This window comes from Frieseomelitta varia, unplaced genomic scaffold (assembly GCF_011392965.1).
Source record: "Frieseomelitta varia isolate USP_RPSP 00005682 unplaced genomic scaffold, Fvar_1.2 scaffold_562, whole genome shotgun sequence".
In the NCBI taxonomy this organism is placed as follows: domain Eukaryota; kingdom Metazoa; phylum Arthropoda; class Insecta; order Hymenoptera; family Apidae; genus Frieseomelitta; species Frieseomelitta varia.
This window is the reverse complement of record NW_025110326.1, coordinates 112,580-132,040: the sequence shown is the minus strand read 5'-3', so window position 1 is coordinate 132,040 and position 19,461 is coordinate 112,580. Positions and strand designations below refer to the sequence as shown.

Below are 19,461 nucleotides of genomic sequence, written 5' to 3'. Positions count from 1 at the left end.
ATTCTGAAATCCGTTGTTATCGTTGGGTAACATCAGTTATCGTAACATCAGTTTAGTTCTTGAGTAAGTAAAAGTGTTTGCGTATTAGAAAGAGTGGTCTCGAGATAAGTAGTGAATCAATACCTAAGAATAGTAGGGCAGATTCGAGATCTGTTTTCCGTTATAATTTTGATACGAGCAAAGATATGAAGCTTTTATCTTCCTTGGCAATTTCATAACGTTATTTCACACTTTTCTTACGATAAGATATCGTATTTCACCGTGACACTGTAAAATCGAAAGAAAATTCAAATAATTCGATACATCGAGAGTTTCTTGACATAAATAAACTACAAAATTCAGTTCGCACGTTTCATTGGAAATAAATAAAATTTGTTAAATTTCTCTCTCTAGCTTGGTGCTTCGAAATTGCAAGCAAATCAGAGAAATAGTGTACGTTTTATGTCGGGACACTCTGTGTTTTAAACATTCGCTGCACATTGTGTTCTCTGAGGAGACATTATTTTTCACAGAGAAACTAAAATTCAAACACTCTACGGTTCTACGTGCGTACGTAGATAGAACGTTGTCTAACTTCGTTCTCTGTAAACACTTGCGCTTTACAAAAGCGTGAAACTTAGGTTAGACGTTCTACGGTTAAAATTTTCGAACGTACGGACAATTTTGTTGAACTGTTACATTTCACGACGTACATTTAACGTCAACGCATAACGATACCTGACGAGGCGTACGCACATTGCGTAGGATATGTACTCGTTTGCCTTTATTTTTCTTTCACGCGTACGTATCTTCAACATTTTTTTTTTAGAATTCCGTGTGAGGCCGTTTAGCCAGCCAGCCGACGATAGCAGGTATCTCGTGAACCCTCTTCTTCAACGCCCGAAGACCCGGATAATTCTCTAAAGCCGTCGCTCCGAAAATGTTCTCGAAATTTTCAAGGGCCACCGCGAACACGAAGTCCGCCCACGTCGTCTGAAAAAACGGTTTGTGAACGTTACTTTTTTTTTACTTTCTTCGTTTGAAGTTTCCTTCCTTTTTTTACTTTATGCTCAAAAATTACTCAGAATTTTATTTCAACGAAATTCCCTTGAAATTTGATATATCAGACATTTCTTAATTTCATCCTATTGCCACAGTTTAGCGCCAGAGTTTTCAATCAACAATCGAGAGAGGTTCATAACGAAAACTGTCCTTACAAAGTTAAATTTTTCGATAGAAATCGGTATTGGAATAGAAAATTAAGTGGCTCCATGAAAATAACTTTTCCTGTGATTTTGCAACACCAGTATATTTAACTCAAGAATATTATTTCGTTCCTGTTTTCGTTATTATCTCTTCGATTGCAAGACATTTGACAACCAAACGTGACAATCACATTGAATTAATTTGTACAACAGTGATTTAAGAAATAAATTGGCCAAGTAAGAGACTCTGATGTTTGTAATGAAGTACTATCATACTTGTACTTGTTGCACTTGTACTTGTTGAATAATATTTATCAGCCAAGAAACAAGAGATCGTAAATCACAAAATTCGCTTTCATTTCTTTTTATCAGCAATCTTTATCAAAGTTTCGTAACGAGGGAAAATGTGGGACTATGAAAGAGCTCGCGATATTAATCTCTTTATATTTAATAGTAAGATGTCAATTAACTCTAAAAGTACACGGCTCGAGGTTCTCCAAGAGAATTTTATATCAACAACTTGACACAGATTCGCATCAGCTGCGTTTCTACGTGCAAAATTTTCGCGCGTAGGCGTGAAGATTTTAATATTAAATTCAGCGGAAAAAGGACTTACGGTGGAGCCAACGGTGTAGCCTCCATTTTCGCCAACCGTCTGCTCGAACTTGTTCAAGTAGAACGGTATTGTTTCCTTCAGAAGTTTCGCCTTCTTCTCTTCCTTCTTGAAAAGATCCTCCTCCGTACGATATTGGGATATAACTGGAACGCATATGAAGCCGATTCTTACATTTTCATTTGTCCTTTACTTCCTCGGAACAAAGCGGAAATAAGTCACGGGAAGAAGAAGCGTAACCTCCCGCAGTTACTGCAACTCCTTTATTCCCTCAATCTTCAACTACAACGGTTACGTCTGCAAGTTTCTCTGATGGTCCAACGATACTCGAAACACAGGGGTTTCGTTTGCAATGAGAATTTCCTTCGAAACTTGGAAAAGTCTCTTCAGGATGAACGACGTTACGTCTATTTGTGATTCGCGGAAGGAAAATGAAGTAAAAATCCTCGCGGAATATACTTATTGAAGTTAAGAGTTATCAAAAATATCCAGGATGTGGAAAACCAATTCCAAAGAGACTCGAAGAAGCGAACGTTAATATTTTCAATATAATTTTTCTTTTTCTCTTGATAATTGTGACTTTTGTCTGCAAGTTTCTCGCCAAACCTCCTACATTTTCCACGCGGTCGCTTGAAAAAAATATACAAGGATAAAAAAAGAATTGAAGGAGAAGAAATCATGGAGGCGTATCGTCGCCGTTCATTAGTTGATGATCGTTATGGTAATCGACGCGGTTTACGTCTGGCCATCGAAAACACGTTCATTATCGCGCGGAAAAATCTGCGATGTTCCAGCTGCTCAAGCGCATCGAATCGTGAATTATCGACGGAATTGAAGCAAGCAGCGTAAAGTGGCGGTGGAAGAGAAAAACGGATACGAGAACGAAATAATACAATGGCTTGTTGTAGACGGATATAATGAACGAATCTATGATTTTTAATCCCGAACGAAATCGATATCGATGCGATGATTTAAAAAGAAGAGATATACGATCGTGCAATCGCACGGTTTAATCGGTAACCTATTTACTTTGTTCTTTTTCTGTAAAAATTTTTCTTCTTTTTTTTTTCGTTCGGTAATAATTTCTCGATTCGATTAACGCGATGTTACGTCGACGGCGTAAAAAAAAAAACCGCGAGATGAGATATGTACGTGCGAACAATTGCACAAGTTTTCGAGCGATTCCATTCCTTTGCAGTTTTATGCGATCTACGTGCGGATCGTTATGCAAACGGCCGATGTTACGCAATCAAGCATATCGTAATTGGAAATTTGCAACGTTATCACGTGGCAAGATCTTCCTGTGTGTTCGATAACTGAGTAACACTTGTCCTCGCTCCTTCCGCGGATAACCAGCGAGTTTATCATACGTCAGGGACCGCTTTGCAAAGAATCAACAGCCAAAGGAAAAAACGTGATTCCGTCGCGAATTAAATGAAGATTGAAGATAACGAATCACCAATTAAATCAATCGGGTGTTTACCAGCAAATGTATCAATTATGAAAATGATTGATTGGGAGAATAACCTGTAAAGATTCGTTTGGAAAGCGAGAAGTGTCACAATTACGCGTCTCTTTGAAACCCCATATTATTCTCGTAATAATTTCGATTGCTTCTTTGAAAAGAAAAATTCCAAATCTCGCTGAAGTATGAATAAATGTACGTGCAGAATGACAACAGAAAATGTTACATAGTTTCGTTAGAGAACTAATGTTATATGGTTTGTAAGAGAACCTCAAAGAGAGTCGCATGTTTCTCAGTAGAATACCCCCTTAACGAACAGACAGATTATTTCTCCTCGAGAAGAAGAAGAAGAAAAAAAAACGTTTGGCTGTTACCAAGGTGTAGATAAATTTCTTAAATTTCAAAAGTAAAAATATTCCATAGATAAGAGGCGCGTCTCGTTTCTCAGTAGAATATGGCGTTAAGGAGAAGATACATCTTATCTGTGCACGTCAGAAATTCTCACAATGAATTTCTCGAACTTTCGTGAATTCACTATTTGTCAGTCATTCACTCACATTGCTTCAGATCTCCGAGCGTATCGACGAGCACGTCACACATCATCGCCTCCCACTCGTCCCTTCCAGTTAGATTGTGCTTCCTCGCCAAATATCTCGCCACAGCGTTGCTCTGCGCTATCGGTTTCCCGTCTATCTCCAGCACAGGCAGCATTCCATAAGGCATTGCTAAGAACAAACACGCCTCGCATGAACATTGTGTGTTAGAGCAACGATCAATAAGAAATCGCTGCGCAGCTTTTTCGAGGGCGCGTTCTACGTATTCCTGTGAATGGGCGAGTGAAAATCGTTTGGATTTTAATCAACATGGCCTAGTAACGAAATACAGAAATATCTCTCTTATCTCTCTTTTTCTTTTTTTTCCTTCTTTTTTTTTCCCTTGCGATCACGAGTAATGGAACCTTAACGACAGCTGCAAGCTTTTACACTCGTACAAGAAAGACACTCGTGTCGAATATTTTATTTTGATTTATGATAAAAAAAAGAAAGTTATTGAAATGAATAAGATTTCAGAATGGTCATTTCAGTGATATTAGAAATTTAGAATTTCCAATTCCCTCCAAATACTTTTCAGACCTACCCTCGAAGTGATAAAAGTTTTTCCATTTATTGGCAGCAAGATTGCGATATGAAAAAATGCATAAAATGGCGGAAATTCGACGATTTAATACGAAAGTAGAGAATTTATTCCACAGTTGGGCCGAGTCGCGTGAGAGAAAAGTCTTGTACGCGAGAGAAAGTTGGCGCAAGTGGCAGCAATATCTGCGAATTGAACGACAAACGAAAAATCGATTTCGCGCACTTACATTTCTTCAATTCAGGCCAGCGTTCTTTGGGGATCCTCTCGTCGACGTAGTCGATGCCGGCGTATGCAAATATGTAGCGAATATGCTCGGCACGACCGCGGGCGTTAAAGTAGATCAATTTGTAAGTTGGCTGTCCCTCGCTCATTTTTCCTTACCTGGAAATTTACCGAGAATAATAATGCGATTGTCGTGCATAATCAACAGACAGTCAGTGTTCACTTGTGCTCGTGGAAAAATTTAGAAACTAGTGTACAGAATTCCTGAAACTATTAATCATATCGAAAAATGATGTGCATATCATCTTTCTTCTTTTACAAGTAAATCTTTATGTATATATTTTTTTTTATTGAAAGCATAACTTTTTAAATTGTTCTGAATTAATTTTAATTTTTTCTTAGTGTTAGTAAACTAGTATATATATATATATATATTTTTTGGTATTTATTCTATTGTATTGTTAGTAAACTGTATATATATTTTTTTTTGTATTGTTAGTAAATTAGTATATTTTTTTTTCTTGGTATTTATTCTTTTTCTTCTTTAATTCAATCTTTCTTATTAGTGGACCTATGAAAATAAATGTTAATTTATAAAATGGAGTCGTGTATCTCTTAATGCATCATTCTCAATAAAAAAGAAAAGTTAAGGTAATTGATATCGAAGAATCGTTAATTTAATGCAAATATTTGTACTTTAATACAAGCGATATTTTATTCAATACGAGCGGACACAAACGAAATTTCTGTCTGAAATGACACAACGGAAAAGTGATATCTGTGAAGGTTGTAAACGAAATATTCTACTTTTTGTCAAAGCTTTTTTTTTTTAACGGATCCGCAATCTGTTGGGATGACGGAACAATAAAACGAGATAACTAAAGGGATATTTTAAAAATTGCTTTTTATTCGGACATTTATAAATGGACCTTTCAAACTGTTTAAAACTGTAGGAGAGAGAAAGAGAGAGGCACAACTGTGAAAATCATACATAGAAACGATCAATTCAAATGTTTATTAATCTGAATGTTATTTATCTCGCGGTATATAGATCTGAAAAATAATTAATTCTACAGTAACAGTAAAGATATTAATATTGAGAATTGTGTTGTTACAACAATTTAATCATCTAGAATAAATATAATTTAATCATTGTGGAAATAGATAACATGAAATATGTTTGCAGCTTCGTAATTCATTGTTGATGAACATAATGTGCGGTAAAGATAAATAATACAAAGTGAAAAATAAATACGTATAAATTGTTCTTAGTGAAACGTGAGATTTCAACCACATGCGCACGCACATTTGGAAGAAATTTAAAAGTACGAAGAATCATATATTAATAAAATTCATATGATAAAGAAAAAAATATGTGAAATATTCAAAATCCACAGTTTTCGTTAAAATATTTACAAATGGAAGAGCTTCTACTTTTAAAATTATTTTGATGATCTGCAGTTCATCGATAACATTTATTCAAAATAAAAAACGTGTTGAAAACCTAAATACTCTCGCTATTTAACAATTTTTCACATTAAATTAGTCATCAAAAATATCACCAGTGTCAAGTGAAAAATATTAATATTCGCGATATGCGTAAATTTTGAAAACTGAAAACTGGGCAATACTCTGTAAAACGAAACGAAGCTCTCGCAAACGATATCATATCATATTTTTTCACAAACTCTCACACTTTCAACACTCTAAATTTACAAATTTACGTATTAAAAAAAAAACTGGCACGAATTCACGAAAGAAAATCTGTTAGAGGTTCGTCTCGTCAATTTCCACTTTCCAAATATTTTTTGAACTGGATATTCTTCGAATCGTTGGACAATGGCAGCTTCTATATCCTCGTAGCGGAAGAGCCAGGCGTTAAAAGCATCATGGCCAGTGAAACCCCAAAAGATTTTTCATCCCACCTGTGTCACCCTTTTTCCACCCTCGTCATCCTGGTATCGCCATTTGTTGCTTCGTACACACTTGGTCCTCTGACTTCCCTTTCAGTAGCGCGGAACACGACCGAACACTTGTTCAAATTTTCGAATTTTTCCAACTCGACACGATGACGATAACATCTTTCGATTTATATCTCGGTGTAAATTGGCTCAAACAAATTCAGTATAGACGCGTTATTGCTTTCATTCTTTTCTTTCGACATTTTTCCATATCTTGTAGATTCCACAATTTACACGACGCGAAGATTTAACTCTCTAAGATTGATTAAAGTTATCGTTGTCGGGTTGTGTGTTTCTCTGCGACTATGCAAGCAAACTTCAAAAATATAAATTAATTCCATCTCGTCGAGATCCGTTTCGTTAACCTGGCAAAGAGATAGTCTGAGATAGTTGGACAACTATAAAGTAAAGATAACTGAGATAGACACTGCAGTGAACATAAAGACGAGCTGATAATGGCGATACTAACGTTCCAAATACAATTTGCTTTTAAATTTGCCGCGTCCTACCGAACTACAAAATAAATAAATTCGAATGAATTGCTAAGAGCTTCGAAGTTAGATTAACTATTCCTGGCACGCGTGCCGAACCAAACATCAGTTTCGCCAGCTGAGAGTTAATTTTTACGAATCTTTACCAGATTCCGAAATACAAGATTCGCGGGGAAAAATGAGAACAGTCAGCAAAATGTTAATTCATTTCCTGACAATCGATAAGCCATGTAACCTATCATTGCCTCTGTTGCTGCGACTCAGCTGAAAAGTACTCGATTTCCCGAGGAAAATACAAGGAAAATAGAAATGCAAGTAGTTGATACGGCTTTTATCGAGATTATCTGCCATCGAAGGTATCGATTGATTGAGTTCTCGTATCTGTGTCTCGCATTAACGACGATGCCGTCCGATGTATCGATGTATGGAATATCGAAATATTGGAAAATTAGTTGTACCTGCTCGAGTATTCTGTAGCGTAACGTGATATCGAATTCTTGCAAATTCGTGTCCCTCTGTCTCTCTCTCTCGAAGTTCTGCGAGATACTGAACGATATTGACACTTCGCCGTCCTCAGTTTAATCTAATCTTAACCTCTTTTATGTATTATCTAAATGATTTGCAAGTTTGATGATTTCTGCAATTGAAATGATTTATCGTCATGAATGAATTGCGGTTTATTTTCATTGCTTTAACACAGCAACTCTATGATGATGACTATTTTTGATGATGTAATGTTAAACCATTATGGTGTTATCGCGTTGTATGCTAGTAATTATCTTTATTAATCGGCAATGTACTTTTAAAAAATACTCCAATATTAATTATTTTATTTGGTTGGGGAATTACGTTCGAATATTAAAATATCGACATTTGTTCTGAATTTACGAAGAAGAAAAAAAGTCATGGAGAACCAAAAAAAAAAAATACAGAGAAATGGTAATGGAAAAAAAAAGAGAAAAGGAAAGAATTCTGACTTCCAACTGCCACAAATAAAACAGTAGAAAGTCGTTTCTCGTTTCTTGAAAGAATACTAACCATTCTGGAAATCATTCTATTGTGCAAGTTTTACATAAAAAGTTTGAAATAAGTAACGTTTATTCTAAAAAAAATGTCAAACCCAGATGAAGAAGATATCGAAGAAAATTTGTCGGACTTATCAGCGAGTGATATTGAAAGTCAAAGACAATTCAAATTTTAGAAGAGCCAGAGAGTGGCGATGAAGATGCAATTAATATCCAATCAAGCGAATACACATAAATATTCGAATTAAATAAAATATCTTCAATCAGCGACTGTGAACAATAATCGTACAAAATTTCGTAAAGAAACGTTGGTAAATGCGAAAGTCGTAACTTCCTCTTTCTGCAAACTCACGAAATATTGAAAATTCCCTCACTTAAGCACCGGCCGCAGTTTAACCACTTGCGCTTGGCAACTGATTGCGGACCGTAACGAGTGACCAAACCCGTATATACAATAATTCGTCGATTTCTTTCTCTTTTGTACTCGTCGGTATGATGTCACTGGATAGAAACTATTATTTATAACTATATGACTATTGAAAAGAAATTCCTGTGCCTGGGTTATACTTGAATGTACTTAAAGCTAAAGAAGAAATGTTGCAATTTCGGAATAAAAAAATTTTCGACGTGCGTTCCAAGGCAAGAGGCTAAGAAAATAGTCTGAAAATGGTCTGAAAGCACGCGTGGTACGTACGTATGTACGTGTGTTCGAAGAATTCCATAAGATCCTCTAGATTGCATCCTCGTAATTCACAGGCTCGTAAGCAGGCACCGTGTAACCGTAACGGATATCAATCTCGTCCACGAATCTCTGACCGCCCGTTTTCGAGGGTAACGAGGCTGTTGCGTGTTCACACGTGCGTGCCAGCGAGGGTGTTATCGAGACGGCGAGGCGTGCACGAGCAGATAAGTCGTATACGTTCGCGGGAATCGTCGAGATTCATTGCCCGTTGCTGGCTGATAGTCGAAATTAGACCTCGCCTCGTCTCGATTTTCCCTGTTCCCTTCTCGCTGCTTTCACGTTTGCTCGGGCTTCTTCGCGAATTTTCCCGCGTGATGGTTCGCCGATATTTGGACGTGCGCGCGTAACACACGTTGCATTGCGGGCAAAGGTGATTGTCGGGGGAGGTTGAAATAGAACGAAAGGCGAACTATGGAAGACGTCGTGAAAGAGATATCGACGCGTTCGAGAATCGCTGACGACGTATATTCCGTGGTTCATGGTAAAGAGAGCGGTGATTTATTACGTGTGAAAACTATACATTGTTCGGGAGAGTGGAGCAATACATTTTCTGTGTAGAGAGAGGATGTCAGTCGGATTGAGAAAAGTTATTAATCTTCTTGTGTTAAAGATATCAACTTTCTAGATTGATACCTATTTTATTGTTTTATTATTTAGATTTTATTATTATTATTAACGAGGGAACGCTGTTAATTAGAGAAATCCAGTAAAACAGAGAAATAATTTCAATTGTGAATTAATTTCATTGTAATTCAACGAATGATTTATATAATTATTACTACGACGTCGAGGAAAATATTGAATTTTTCATGATAAGTCGGCCTTATAGCTTATCTCTAGCTTGTACCCGAGCCGAGCCGGGTCGAGTCGAGTTTCGGGATCCCGAAAGTTTGTAACGAGCACGCGAAATTTCGCGTCGGCCTTGGATCGACCGGCGATGAACATTTTCAACCAAATAGTTGAAAATAGTTTTCAATTTTTGCACCTTCGCTTTCTCATTCGGAGAATGACTCTCGTATTTTATTAGAGTGACCAGATGGTCACAAGAATGAAATCAGTAATGAAATCAACGTTATATGGCTGATTATTCTTTACAACTTTAAAACTCTCAAAAATTACACGCGTTCTGTAAATCATATAATTATTATCTGTAAGGAAAAACAGTTTTTCTCGTTGCTGAAATGATTAACATTCCAATGTGAGTAGCACCGTAATTCAATAAACATAAACTCGAATTGTTCATCAATCGTAAGACCATTATTTTCTAGAATAATAAACAGTTCCTTTCATAAATATAAATTTCTAAATATTGTGTTATATTGTTATATTTACCATTTCGTATTATATTTCAAATATTTATTAGTGGTCATATTTTCTTTCCGTCGCATTTTCTTTAATCTCTTAATGTCCTCAAAAACGAAACACCAAGAGGCGAACAAATTTGTCACACCACCCGATAAATAACTTTATTACGTATAATAATTTATATTTTACTTAATAATTATTTAATAATTTACATTATATTACGAGGCAACCGAGTCCTGCTACTGTTTACTTAACTAGGGAGATTAAGCTGCTGGAAAACAAACGCAGCGTCGAAACGCGACAATACCGCCCGGAGATCGGATTATAGCAGATGAAACGCGTCTCCGCGCGAGTCTGGCCGATTAGCAGGGACCTATGGGGGTGGTTCTCCAATTAGTAAGCAAGGAATTACCGTAACGAGCGGTCAGTATCGATTGTCCGATGGATTCATATAGAGAGATGAATAGGAACTACAACTCGAAGCGCTTCGACCATGAGTATTCTGCGCTCATCCTTTAATGCTACTTCAACGTAGCCCAGGAAGGGAACGTTCATTTCATTAATGTCAAGTTTTCAAGCTGGATGGCCCTATTTGCTCTTCGAGTTTATGGTCACGTTTAGTTTATCAGTTTATCAGTTGGTTCTAAATATTATTTTCATTTGTTGGATTACGACGAAAGTTAAAGAACTATAATATTGTAGAAATTGGAAATATAGAGCAATTTGATTTTATGTCTTATTTTAATAATTTGTTGGACGTTCGAACACATTTCGGCTTTTTGCAAAAGAATTTCTACTGAAAAGTAGCACACACACATTTTACTAAGATTTTTACGTTTTTCTGTCTCCACTTTGTAGTTGTGAATGATATAAAAAAAAAAAAAAGGTGCAGGATACTAACGATAAGAAGGTTAATATTTGGTGTTTATTAATTTTTGGTATCAGCTTTCAATCTCATTGCGAAATGATAAAGCAACAAGAGGGTATTCGCATTGCTTAGTTATATTTCAAGTTGGGAATATTAGGGAGCACGGTTATTAGTTCGTGCATGATTGACGTTAATTCGGTTTCATTGGTTAACACTGGAATCACCAAACTGGAAATTCTAATTATCCCATTTATACAATCAACATAATGGACTATTTTATGATACTATATTTCGATTAATTAGAATACTAATATATACTATGCCACAATATCTAGAATATTAATATATATATATAGTACTATTAATATATATATACATACTATATATTAATATATATATATATATTAATAGTACTATACAAATGTACATAGTATATATATGTATATTAATATATACTATGCTAGAATATCTAGAATATTAATATATATATATATATTATATTATAATATAAATATATATATATATATATATATATATATATATATATATATATATATTAATAGTACATTATTTAAGTTGCTTCTAAAATTTTAATAATTTTCAATAACCACCATATTGAAATCAATTTTTGTATCGCGCGGGAACAATCTCACTTTAAAATACCCGATTCGCTCGCCAATCGATTTTTCATTCAAATTCTAACGAGCAAATAAAAAGTCGTATTCTTCTCGATCAATGTCGAGAACGGCCGAATGAAATCTGAAAAGAAGCCGTGGCTTGATGAATTGCTCATCGAGGCGGCACCGCGCCGATGTCGATATCGCATTAAGCAACTGAAAATCGAAGTCTCGGTAACGAGATTGTCGCCTCAAAGGTTATAGCGGGACCTGTTGCCTAGGCGATGATGGAAGCTGCACAACTATAAGGAGCTTAAGAATTTTCTTTTTCCCCGCCTATAATTTCACGCGAGCGCGATACCAATCGCCGAAGGCTTTTGCAAAAATACGTACGAACGAAGAAGTCGGAGGGCAATTTTTCTTCAAGACGATTTCGTCCGAGACCGGACCGAGACGGGAGAAAAATAACATGCATCTGTTTAAAATGCATCGGAAAGTTTGGCGGAATTATATAAAGTTGCCGGCGAGATTGATTTCAGGATGGATTTCGAAATGGATGCTGCAAGGATTTTGATGAAATTTCGGCGGATGTAATTCATACAGTAGCGGAAATATTTGTGACCTACATCCCGGTGGTAAATAAGTTTCCGTCGCGAATAGCGCTGATTACGAACTTTATTTTTCCAAGTTTCACGCGCTGATTCGCGCGAAATTTCATTCGATCCCTGCCGCACGACGAACGAAGTGTCTCTGAATGGTTTTACATAAATTTCAGTTAAGTCTCATGGACAATATTTTTTCAAATATAGAAAGTAAGTACATCGAGTATATCGTCAGAAAATAAAATAACATCGGACATTACTCTCGAGCAGCAACAATATATTATTATAATACAAATATTAGATAGACGGCAAAATCATTTTATTGTACAGCTATTAAAAAGTTGAGCTATTAAAATGTTCTGTGAAACTGATTGCAACGAAATTAAAAGTCAGAATTAAAGATTGAAAAATTAGATTAAATTATTTTCCCAAGACGTATTTCGTTATTAACACTAGAACTACCAATGACCGAAGCATAGAATTTTGATCATGAGATATTAAAGTGAAAGAAATAGAAATACAATAGAATACACAAACTTTTATTCGTGTGTTTTAAACCTCCAAAAATACACTATTTTGCATCTGTAATATATTTAAAAAGAATTATGAATTGGTCATTTTGACCACTCGTAGCCTAATTCTAGTGTTAATTAAAAACAAGTAGAATTCATTATTGAGAACGTTCGAATTCAAGCTCATCAAGGGAGCAACTCGCTCGGTATTGTTCAGCTTTCGAGTTAGAAATTATGAGTAAAACATTTACAGGCCGTTACAAACAGATCCAGCGGCCAGTCGTCAAGCGTTATGTCGTTAATTCAGTTTCCGTGGTTCCTCTACGATACCTTGGCAAACGAGCCAATTCGATAATTGAGACAACGACTCGAGCTGCACGTGAATCAATCTCGATTAATCAACGATTGTTTAATCCTCGAGCGAGATCTCGCGGCCATCGTTTGCAGAAAACGTGGCCGAAATTCATAGAGCAATCTGGAGGTGAATCTGGTAAACAATGAACAACGCGACGCGATTTCGCTCTACAGACACGCAAAATCAATGCTGGACGCCGACGTTAATTCAGTTGGCGGCCAGGCAGGTCGAGGCACGAGGGCTCAAAGTGTTTCCGTTCTCCCCCACCCCCTCGAGAAAATCTCATTTCTCAGGCTGTCTCTCTTTCCGAGCAATTCGATCGGCCGAGTATGACGGAATATTGTTTTGCCTCTTTGTCAATATCTCCCAATTGGGAGTTTTTTTTCGAGATCGCGAGATTTTGAGAAAAAGTAGCAGCGGTCGGTCTCTCATTTCTGTTCGCGAGGGCGGCGTGACTTTGATCTGGATGGAGATGTAATTTTGTCTGTGAAGTGTCTCGGAAACGAAGTCGAGAAGTTCGAAAAAAAAAAGTTATTGTTGTTAGAGAGAGTTTCTCATGCGTTATTTTCCTTCGTTTACGTCAAGGCGTTGGGGGAAACAAACTCGCCGAATTTGGGTGAAGCGTGCATTTTATTTTGTTAAAGTATCTCGAGAGCTGTCTGATAGGAAAAGCTGGGAATTTAAGGATATAATATCCTCGGAGCTGGAAAGTACTCAGGTACTTGATTGTATTTGGCAGGATGTAATTTAATCGGGAAATTACGAGTAATTACAAAAAAAAAAAAAGATAATTACGATCGTTATATTATTCCTGGATAATAGAATGTTGTAAAATTGGTCTTTAAGAGGTAATATGCAGTAAAAATGTGAAAATAATTCGTAAATAATATAATTAAGTTCTATAAGTTAATATGTAAAGCTTGTTAAGAAACTTGTTTCGAAGCTTGCTAAAAATTCCTCTTTGGTTTTGCTTTAAAATTACGAATTAATCAGAAAACATGTAAACTGTCGTAAAACTTCACGAGTTGCAATACAAATTTAGAATCTTATGATTACATTAGCTGCAAACCATCAATTTTAGTTATTAATTTGCAGCAGTATCTCTTGATCAAATCAAGTAACAATAAAATAGTAAATAAACAATGAAATTACGTTTGAGAAGTTAGTATGCATTTCACAACTGTCGGCTTGTTAAGTCTTTAATTATTGGCTGTTTTAAAATTACTTATGATTATATCAGAAGCAAACCATCGATTCTAGTTACTAATTTGTGCTACTTTTTGATGAAAATTCACAAATTGATTAAATCACCAGGAATTCGCTGAAACATCTAGATACTCGTGCTACATTGAAGTCTACATCGAGGTTCATCGTTTGGATTTCCACGGATTTAACCAATAATACACTCGACCCGATACCGAGACGAGGAAATTTTTTCGAAAAATAAAATCAATTCAACTGGCTCGGTTACGACCAGCGGTGTGGTCTTCTTTTCGCCATTTCTTCTCAGCAACTTGAGAATCTCGATTCAATAAAAATTCGCGGCTCTGTACACCCTTTGATCGTAGATTGAAGCGTAGAAGGATCACACGTGTATTTTTCACTTTGAAAGTGAATGAACGTGGGGAAATTGCTTTGACTCTTTCCTTCTTCTTCTTCTTTCTCTTTTTTCTTTTTTTTTTTTTTTATCTTTCCAGTACAGTGCACGACGAAACTCGAAAAACTTCATTTACGAATATTAAGGATTTATCAATGGTTTTTTTCACCTCGTTGAACGAATGTTTCGCGAAACGTGGAAACATTCATTTCGATCATCCGTCGGCGTATCGTTATCGACTTGCCAATCATGGAAACGCGCGCCGGCCAGTTTATTCAATAATAAATTATCTGACGCGTCGGTTGATCACGAACACGTACCGCCCACGAAATTGGATTGTGCCACAATCTCGGCATTATATTGTAACGCTTTTGCGTTTCGTAACAGCACGTCCGATATCGAAATGAAAATAGAACATTTTTGCTAGAGCTCGGTGACCGATCCGCGGATAATCCGGATTGTAAATAAAATTAATCCACGACGATTTTGCTGCAGATTTGAGCACGCGATATATAGTTATTGGCTCTTTTTCTTTCTCTTTCTAAGACATTTTTTTTTTTATGGTTTATAAATTTTAAAGAGCTTTATCAACGTAGGACAAATTAAATTGCGAAAGATTAATTTTAAAGACTTTTCGAATCGAGCATTTTAAAATGCTCTACTAATGCTTCAAAATGTTCTACGGTCGATTAAATTTATCATGAAATTTATCATGCATTACACATTATGTTACAATATTATATATTACAGATTATAAAACTGATGCATTTTCTGAGAGTTGTAATTAATTTTCAGTATTTTTCAAGAAGCAAGTATCTCCACGCTTTTCTAAATTTACGTTGTTCGTTAAAAGGAAGTGTAAAAGAATCACAAATTCCAAGAGCAAATGTTCAAACTGATCGTCATTTTATTCTATAAAATTGCCATTAAAATCAAGGATATCGGTCAAGCGTTAGCTAGTAGCTTAATTTTTTCCAGATTGATTGCAGAATTTCAACAATAGGAGATTTCAAATTGAGGCTGAGTCGATCGCCGATTCGGTTGGCGAATATTAGAGGTGGAAAAAGAACGTAGCAATCTTCCAGTTTCAGTTCGTTCTCATCTCTTTTCGAGAGGGCACTCGTGATTCGCGACTACTTGGAGAACTTCCCGCTGGTTCATCCATTGAATCTCATTCTTCGACGTTCTTTTAATCCCTCGTCCTCCATGGACAAGTCGTAAATCTTTTGAGAATCACCTCCTCTGTCCGAGGAATCTGCTTCGAGGAAAGTTCGTTTTCTCTCTTCTCGCGTTAAAAATACCGATCGAGTGAATTACTCGATACGATCGCGATTGCAATCACCTACAAGTATAATTGAAGTTTCACTGAAAATAATATATTCGACAGGACTAGTTCTTTTTATTACGTTAAGGGAATGTAAACGTGTAGTCATAAAGATCAGAAATAATAGAGAATGTAAATTCGAAAAAAGAAAGATGAACGAGAAATATTGAAATATCTCTGGATCTGCCACGCCACGTTTTCACACATAAATTATTCTGAATCACGCGACTCAAATTACAAAGAAATTGGATTCTAACGTAATTCATTTTACTACATTTAGTTACGTTTAGCCGTGTTTGGCCGAAGTTCACTACGGCTTAACGATGTCCCGCTGATGTTAAACATACCCTGTATAAATACCTTACTATGTAAATACAGTTTCATTAACGATTTCCCCAAATTCCTTTTCTGTTTTTTTTAGGCAGAGATTGGACGGACGTCGGGTCTTTGACGAGGACGCCAGCTATTATAAGCGATAAATTCTCATTATCCCTCGTGTCATCAATTTCGCGGCGCGGAAATTCATCGTTGCCAGGGCTGCGTGAAAAATATCCAGGCCAAAGGAAAGGAACAGCTGAGAGAGAGAGAGAGAGAGAGAGAGAGGGAAAAAATGGAGGAAGAAAAATGCGAGAGAAATAAAAGAGAGGAGACCGAAGAGAGAGCTGCTAGTATCAGGTCGGTGAGGTACGTATAGACGATTTTGAAGTGGATACATGAATAAAAAATATACCGCTAACACGCGCCGACCTATTTCGGCTCTCTTTCTTCTCGCTTTCTCGTAGCCATGAATATTAAACGCGTATAGTTCGTGAAATGTTACGTCGCTAGTTATCGAGTGGAAAATTTTTAGGGAATTAATCGATACATCGATCCATCTTTCACTCTGTTTCTTTTCTTTCCCGATTGATTTCAAGCGACGAGGAATCTTTCTCTCGTTCGTGCTTAGGTTCAATTAGAAACGTTCTAACTTAGAAAGAGATTTTATTTCCCCAGGCTACGGATTTTGAGGGAAACGAAAAAACATGTCGAACGTTTAAAGAATAACAGTTGGTGAATTAATTTCTCCGTTTGAGTTGAATGTGTTTTTCTTAAATTACACTCGTGAATGTGTAAATTTGCGTATGCTCGTCGCGACTGATTATTTTCTATTTCGTGAGATGCTTCAAGCTACGAGGCTGCGAAAAGGTTATAAGGGATTTTCTTGTAAAGCGAGTTATTTTCTAAGTGTTGATAAGATGTTGATTTTGTATTATTATTCATAACAAGCACTGTCTTATTACTTTGTTATGAAAATGCTAATGACGGGTGGAATGAACAGGGGATGAATGAAATTATGTCCTCGAGGATTTTTAATAAGACAAAAGATGAGAAGTGACTCCCAACTTTGATAGAGAGAAATGATGATACGATGATTTATGAAAAGTGGCAAGCATTGTTTCTTCTAGTTGTGTATTTAAAAAATACAGATATCTCTGAAGGAAACTTTGAACATGAACGCACATGAATTTTTCCCTAGCCTTAAACACAAGTAAGAAACTTAAATGTTCATTTCACTTTCCAATTTGAAACTTTCACTCAACACTCACTGCTAGAGCAACAAGTCCAAACGTTACATTCTGTTGCCTCGAAGACAACAGAATGCAAATAAAGATAGTAAAAGAAGAAGAACGATTACATGAAAGTTAGAATACGTCACATTGTGTTGTACAATTGAATTGTAAACTTGTAACAAAATCGTCTAATCGTCGATGACGGATCTCAAGAAGCTATTTTCGATTCACACGGATAGTGTAAAAATCTTTGCAGAAAAATTCCTCCACCTTTTTAATCGAACGAAGAAACAAACGAATGAAAGAAAGAGACGAATGTTACAGAGGTTTCATAAACAGTTCAAACTTATCATCGATGTCTTCGCATCAGAATTCCTCCATTCCTCGAATCAGACAAATTAAACAATAAAACGAAAGGTACGGATGTTCGTTCGCCACTATACACTTAATATCACAATAATTTCGCAAATAACGATTCAAGCTCATTATCAGTGACTGCTCCACCTCTTGATCAAAACAAGAAAACAAATTCAATAAAAAAAAGAACGAACACATCCGATAAAGTTCGTTTGCCATTGTACGATCAGCGTTTCAATAATTCATAATCGATTCAAGATCGCGTAAAGATTCCAATGAGGGACCAAACAAGTTAAACATCAATTCAAACTCAGGTAAAAATTCACCCTGCCAGTCGCGCGAGAAACCAAACGAATTGACCGTCAGTCGATTCGAAACTCGGAACAAAAATTCCTTCAGCCAATGGTCGAACGAGAAACCAAACAAATTGAACGTCCGAACACCTCGAACAAAAATCCCTTCGTCCATCGGAGAAGAGAAACGAAATCGAGTTAAGGAATTAACCGAGGCTCGCGTAGAAACTTCTCCGCCCTCTGAGAGAAACGAATTAAGAGAAAAGAAAAAAAGGCGCGGACGCTGCGATAAAATTTTATTCATGCCGTTACGTACATACATACATACATACATACATACATACACGATCGCGATCGTCACGTACGATTAACTCCTTAAGCAGAGAGGATGGTCGGGTTCAAACTCACCGCCCCGTGTCCTCGCGCGGAAAAAATCTCCAGCACCCTTTTTTCGAGCAGGTTGGACGAACACTCGTGCGGAGCGCGGCTCGCACTGAGCTCGCACGCCAAACGAATCCGGGGTCCTCGTGTTCCTTCGCCGCCACTTGCTCGCCTCCCTCGGCTTTCCAGCTACGTCGGGCACGATGCGCAACCTCGGAATATTTATGCCACCATCCCGCTTCCGTTCCAACCCTCCCCGCCGACCGAACGAGCCGTTCGAAACGAAAATTGTTTCACGACTCGGCAACGTGTCCTCCACCCTCTCCCCTCCCCCTTTCTCGCCCACCCACCCACCCCCTCCTCTTCACCCCCATCGACCTACGTGTCCTCCACGCCTCGGCCTCAGCTTCCTGCACCCGCCAAATGCACCTGACAAAATCTTCTTCTCTTATGCAAATAAACGAACGATCGCGAGAACGCTGGATCAGCCGCGTGTTAAACGCGCGAGGGAACCTGAAGGTCCGGGTATTACGTTCCTCGGGGCGCGAAGAGATATTTAATTTTAAAACTGACGTGAATTGTTTGTGGGCGCGCTTGACTGGTGGCGAATGGAACGAGGGGGTGGAATTTGAGACGCGTCGTTGTTGTTGATATTTTTTTTCGGGATTTCGTGGAGATCGAAGCAGTCACGTGTCTTCAACAGTAGAATTTAGAACGTCGTTCGTTATTTTTCGATATTTTTATTTTTGGAATATCTGACGTTGGATATCTTCGTGAGGGGTGCAAGTATTATTATTAAATCTCCCAATTATTATTTTGTTTTTCTTTCTTTTTTTCTTTCTATCACGAAGGGAAAAACA

At 37.0% G+C, this 19,461-nt stretch overlaps 1 protein-coding gene across 2 annotated transcripts; it reads right to left on the bottom strand.

The window, feature by feature from the left end:
- Window positions 1–772: 772 nt before the first annotated feature.
- On the bottom strand, window positions 773–18,837 carry LOC122533933 (glutathione S-transferase-like). Of its 2 annotated transcripts, none has more exons than XM_043664112.1 (5): window positions 18,629–18,837; window positions 4,626–4,780; window positions 3,820–3,987; window positions 1,801–1,943; window positions 773–972 (listed from the first exon to the last, which is right to left on the bottom strand). In XM_043664112.1, the coding sequence occupies exons 2-5, from the start codon at window positions 4,768–4,770 to the stop codon at window positions 805–807; spliced, it is 624 nt and encodes a 207-aa protein (XP_043520047.1). In that variant the 5' UTR covers window positions 4,771–4,780; window positions 18,629–18,837; the 3' UTR covers window positions 773–804. The 2 variants fall into 2 exon arrangements, with proteins under 2 accessions (XP_043520047.1, XP_043520046.1); XM_043664111.1 differs by lacking the exon at window positions 18,629–18,837 and adding an exon at window positions 7,532–7,634.
- Between the last annotated feature and the right edge of the window lie 624 nt (window positions 18,838–19,461).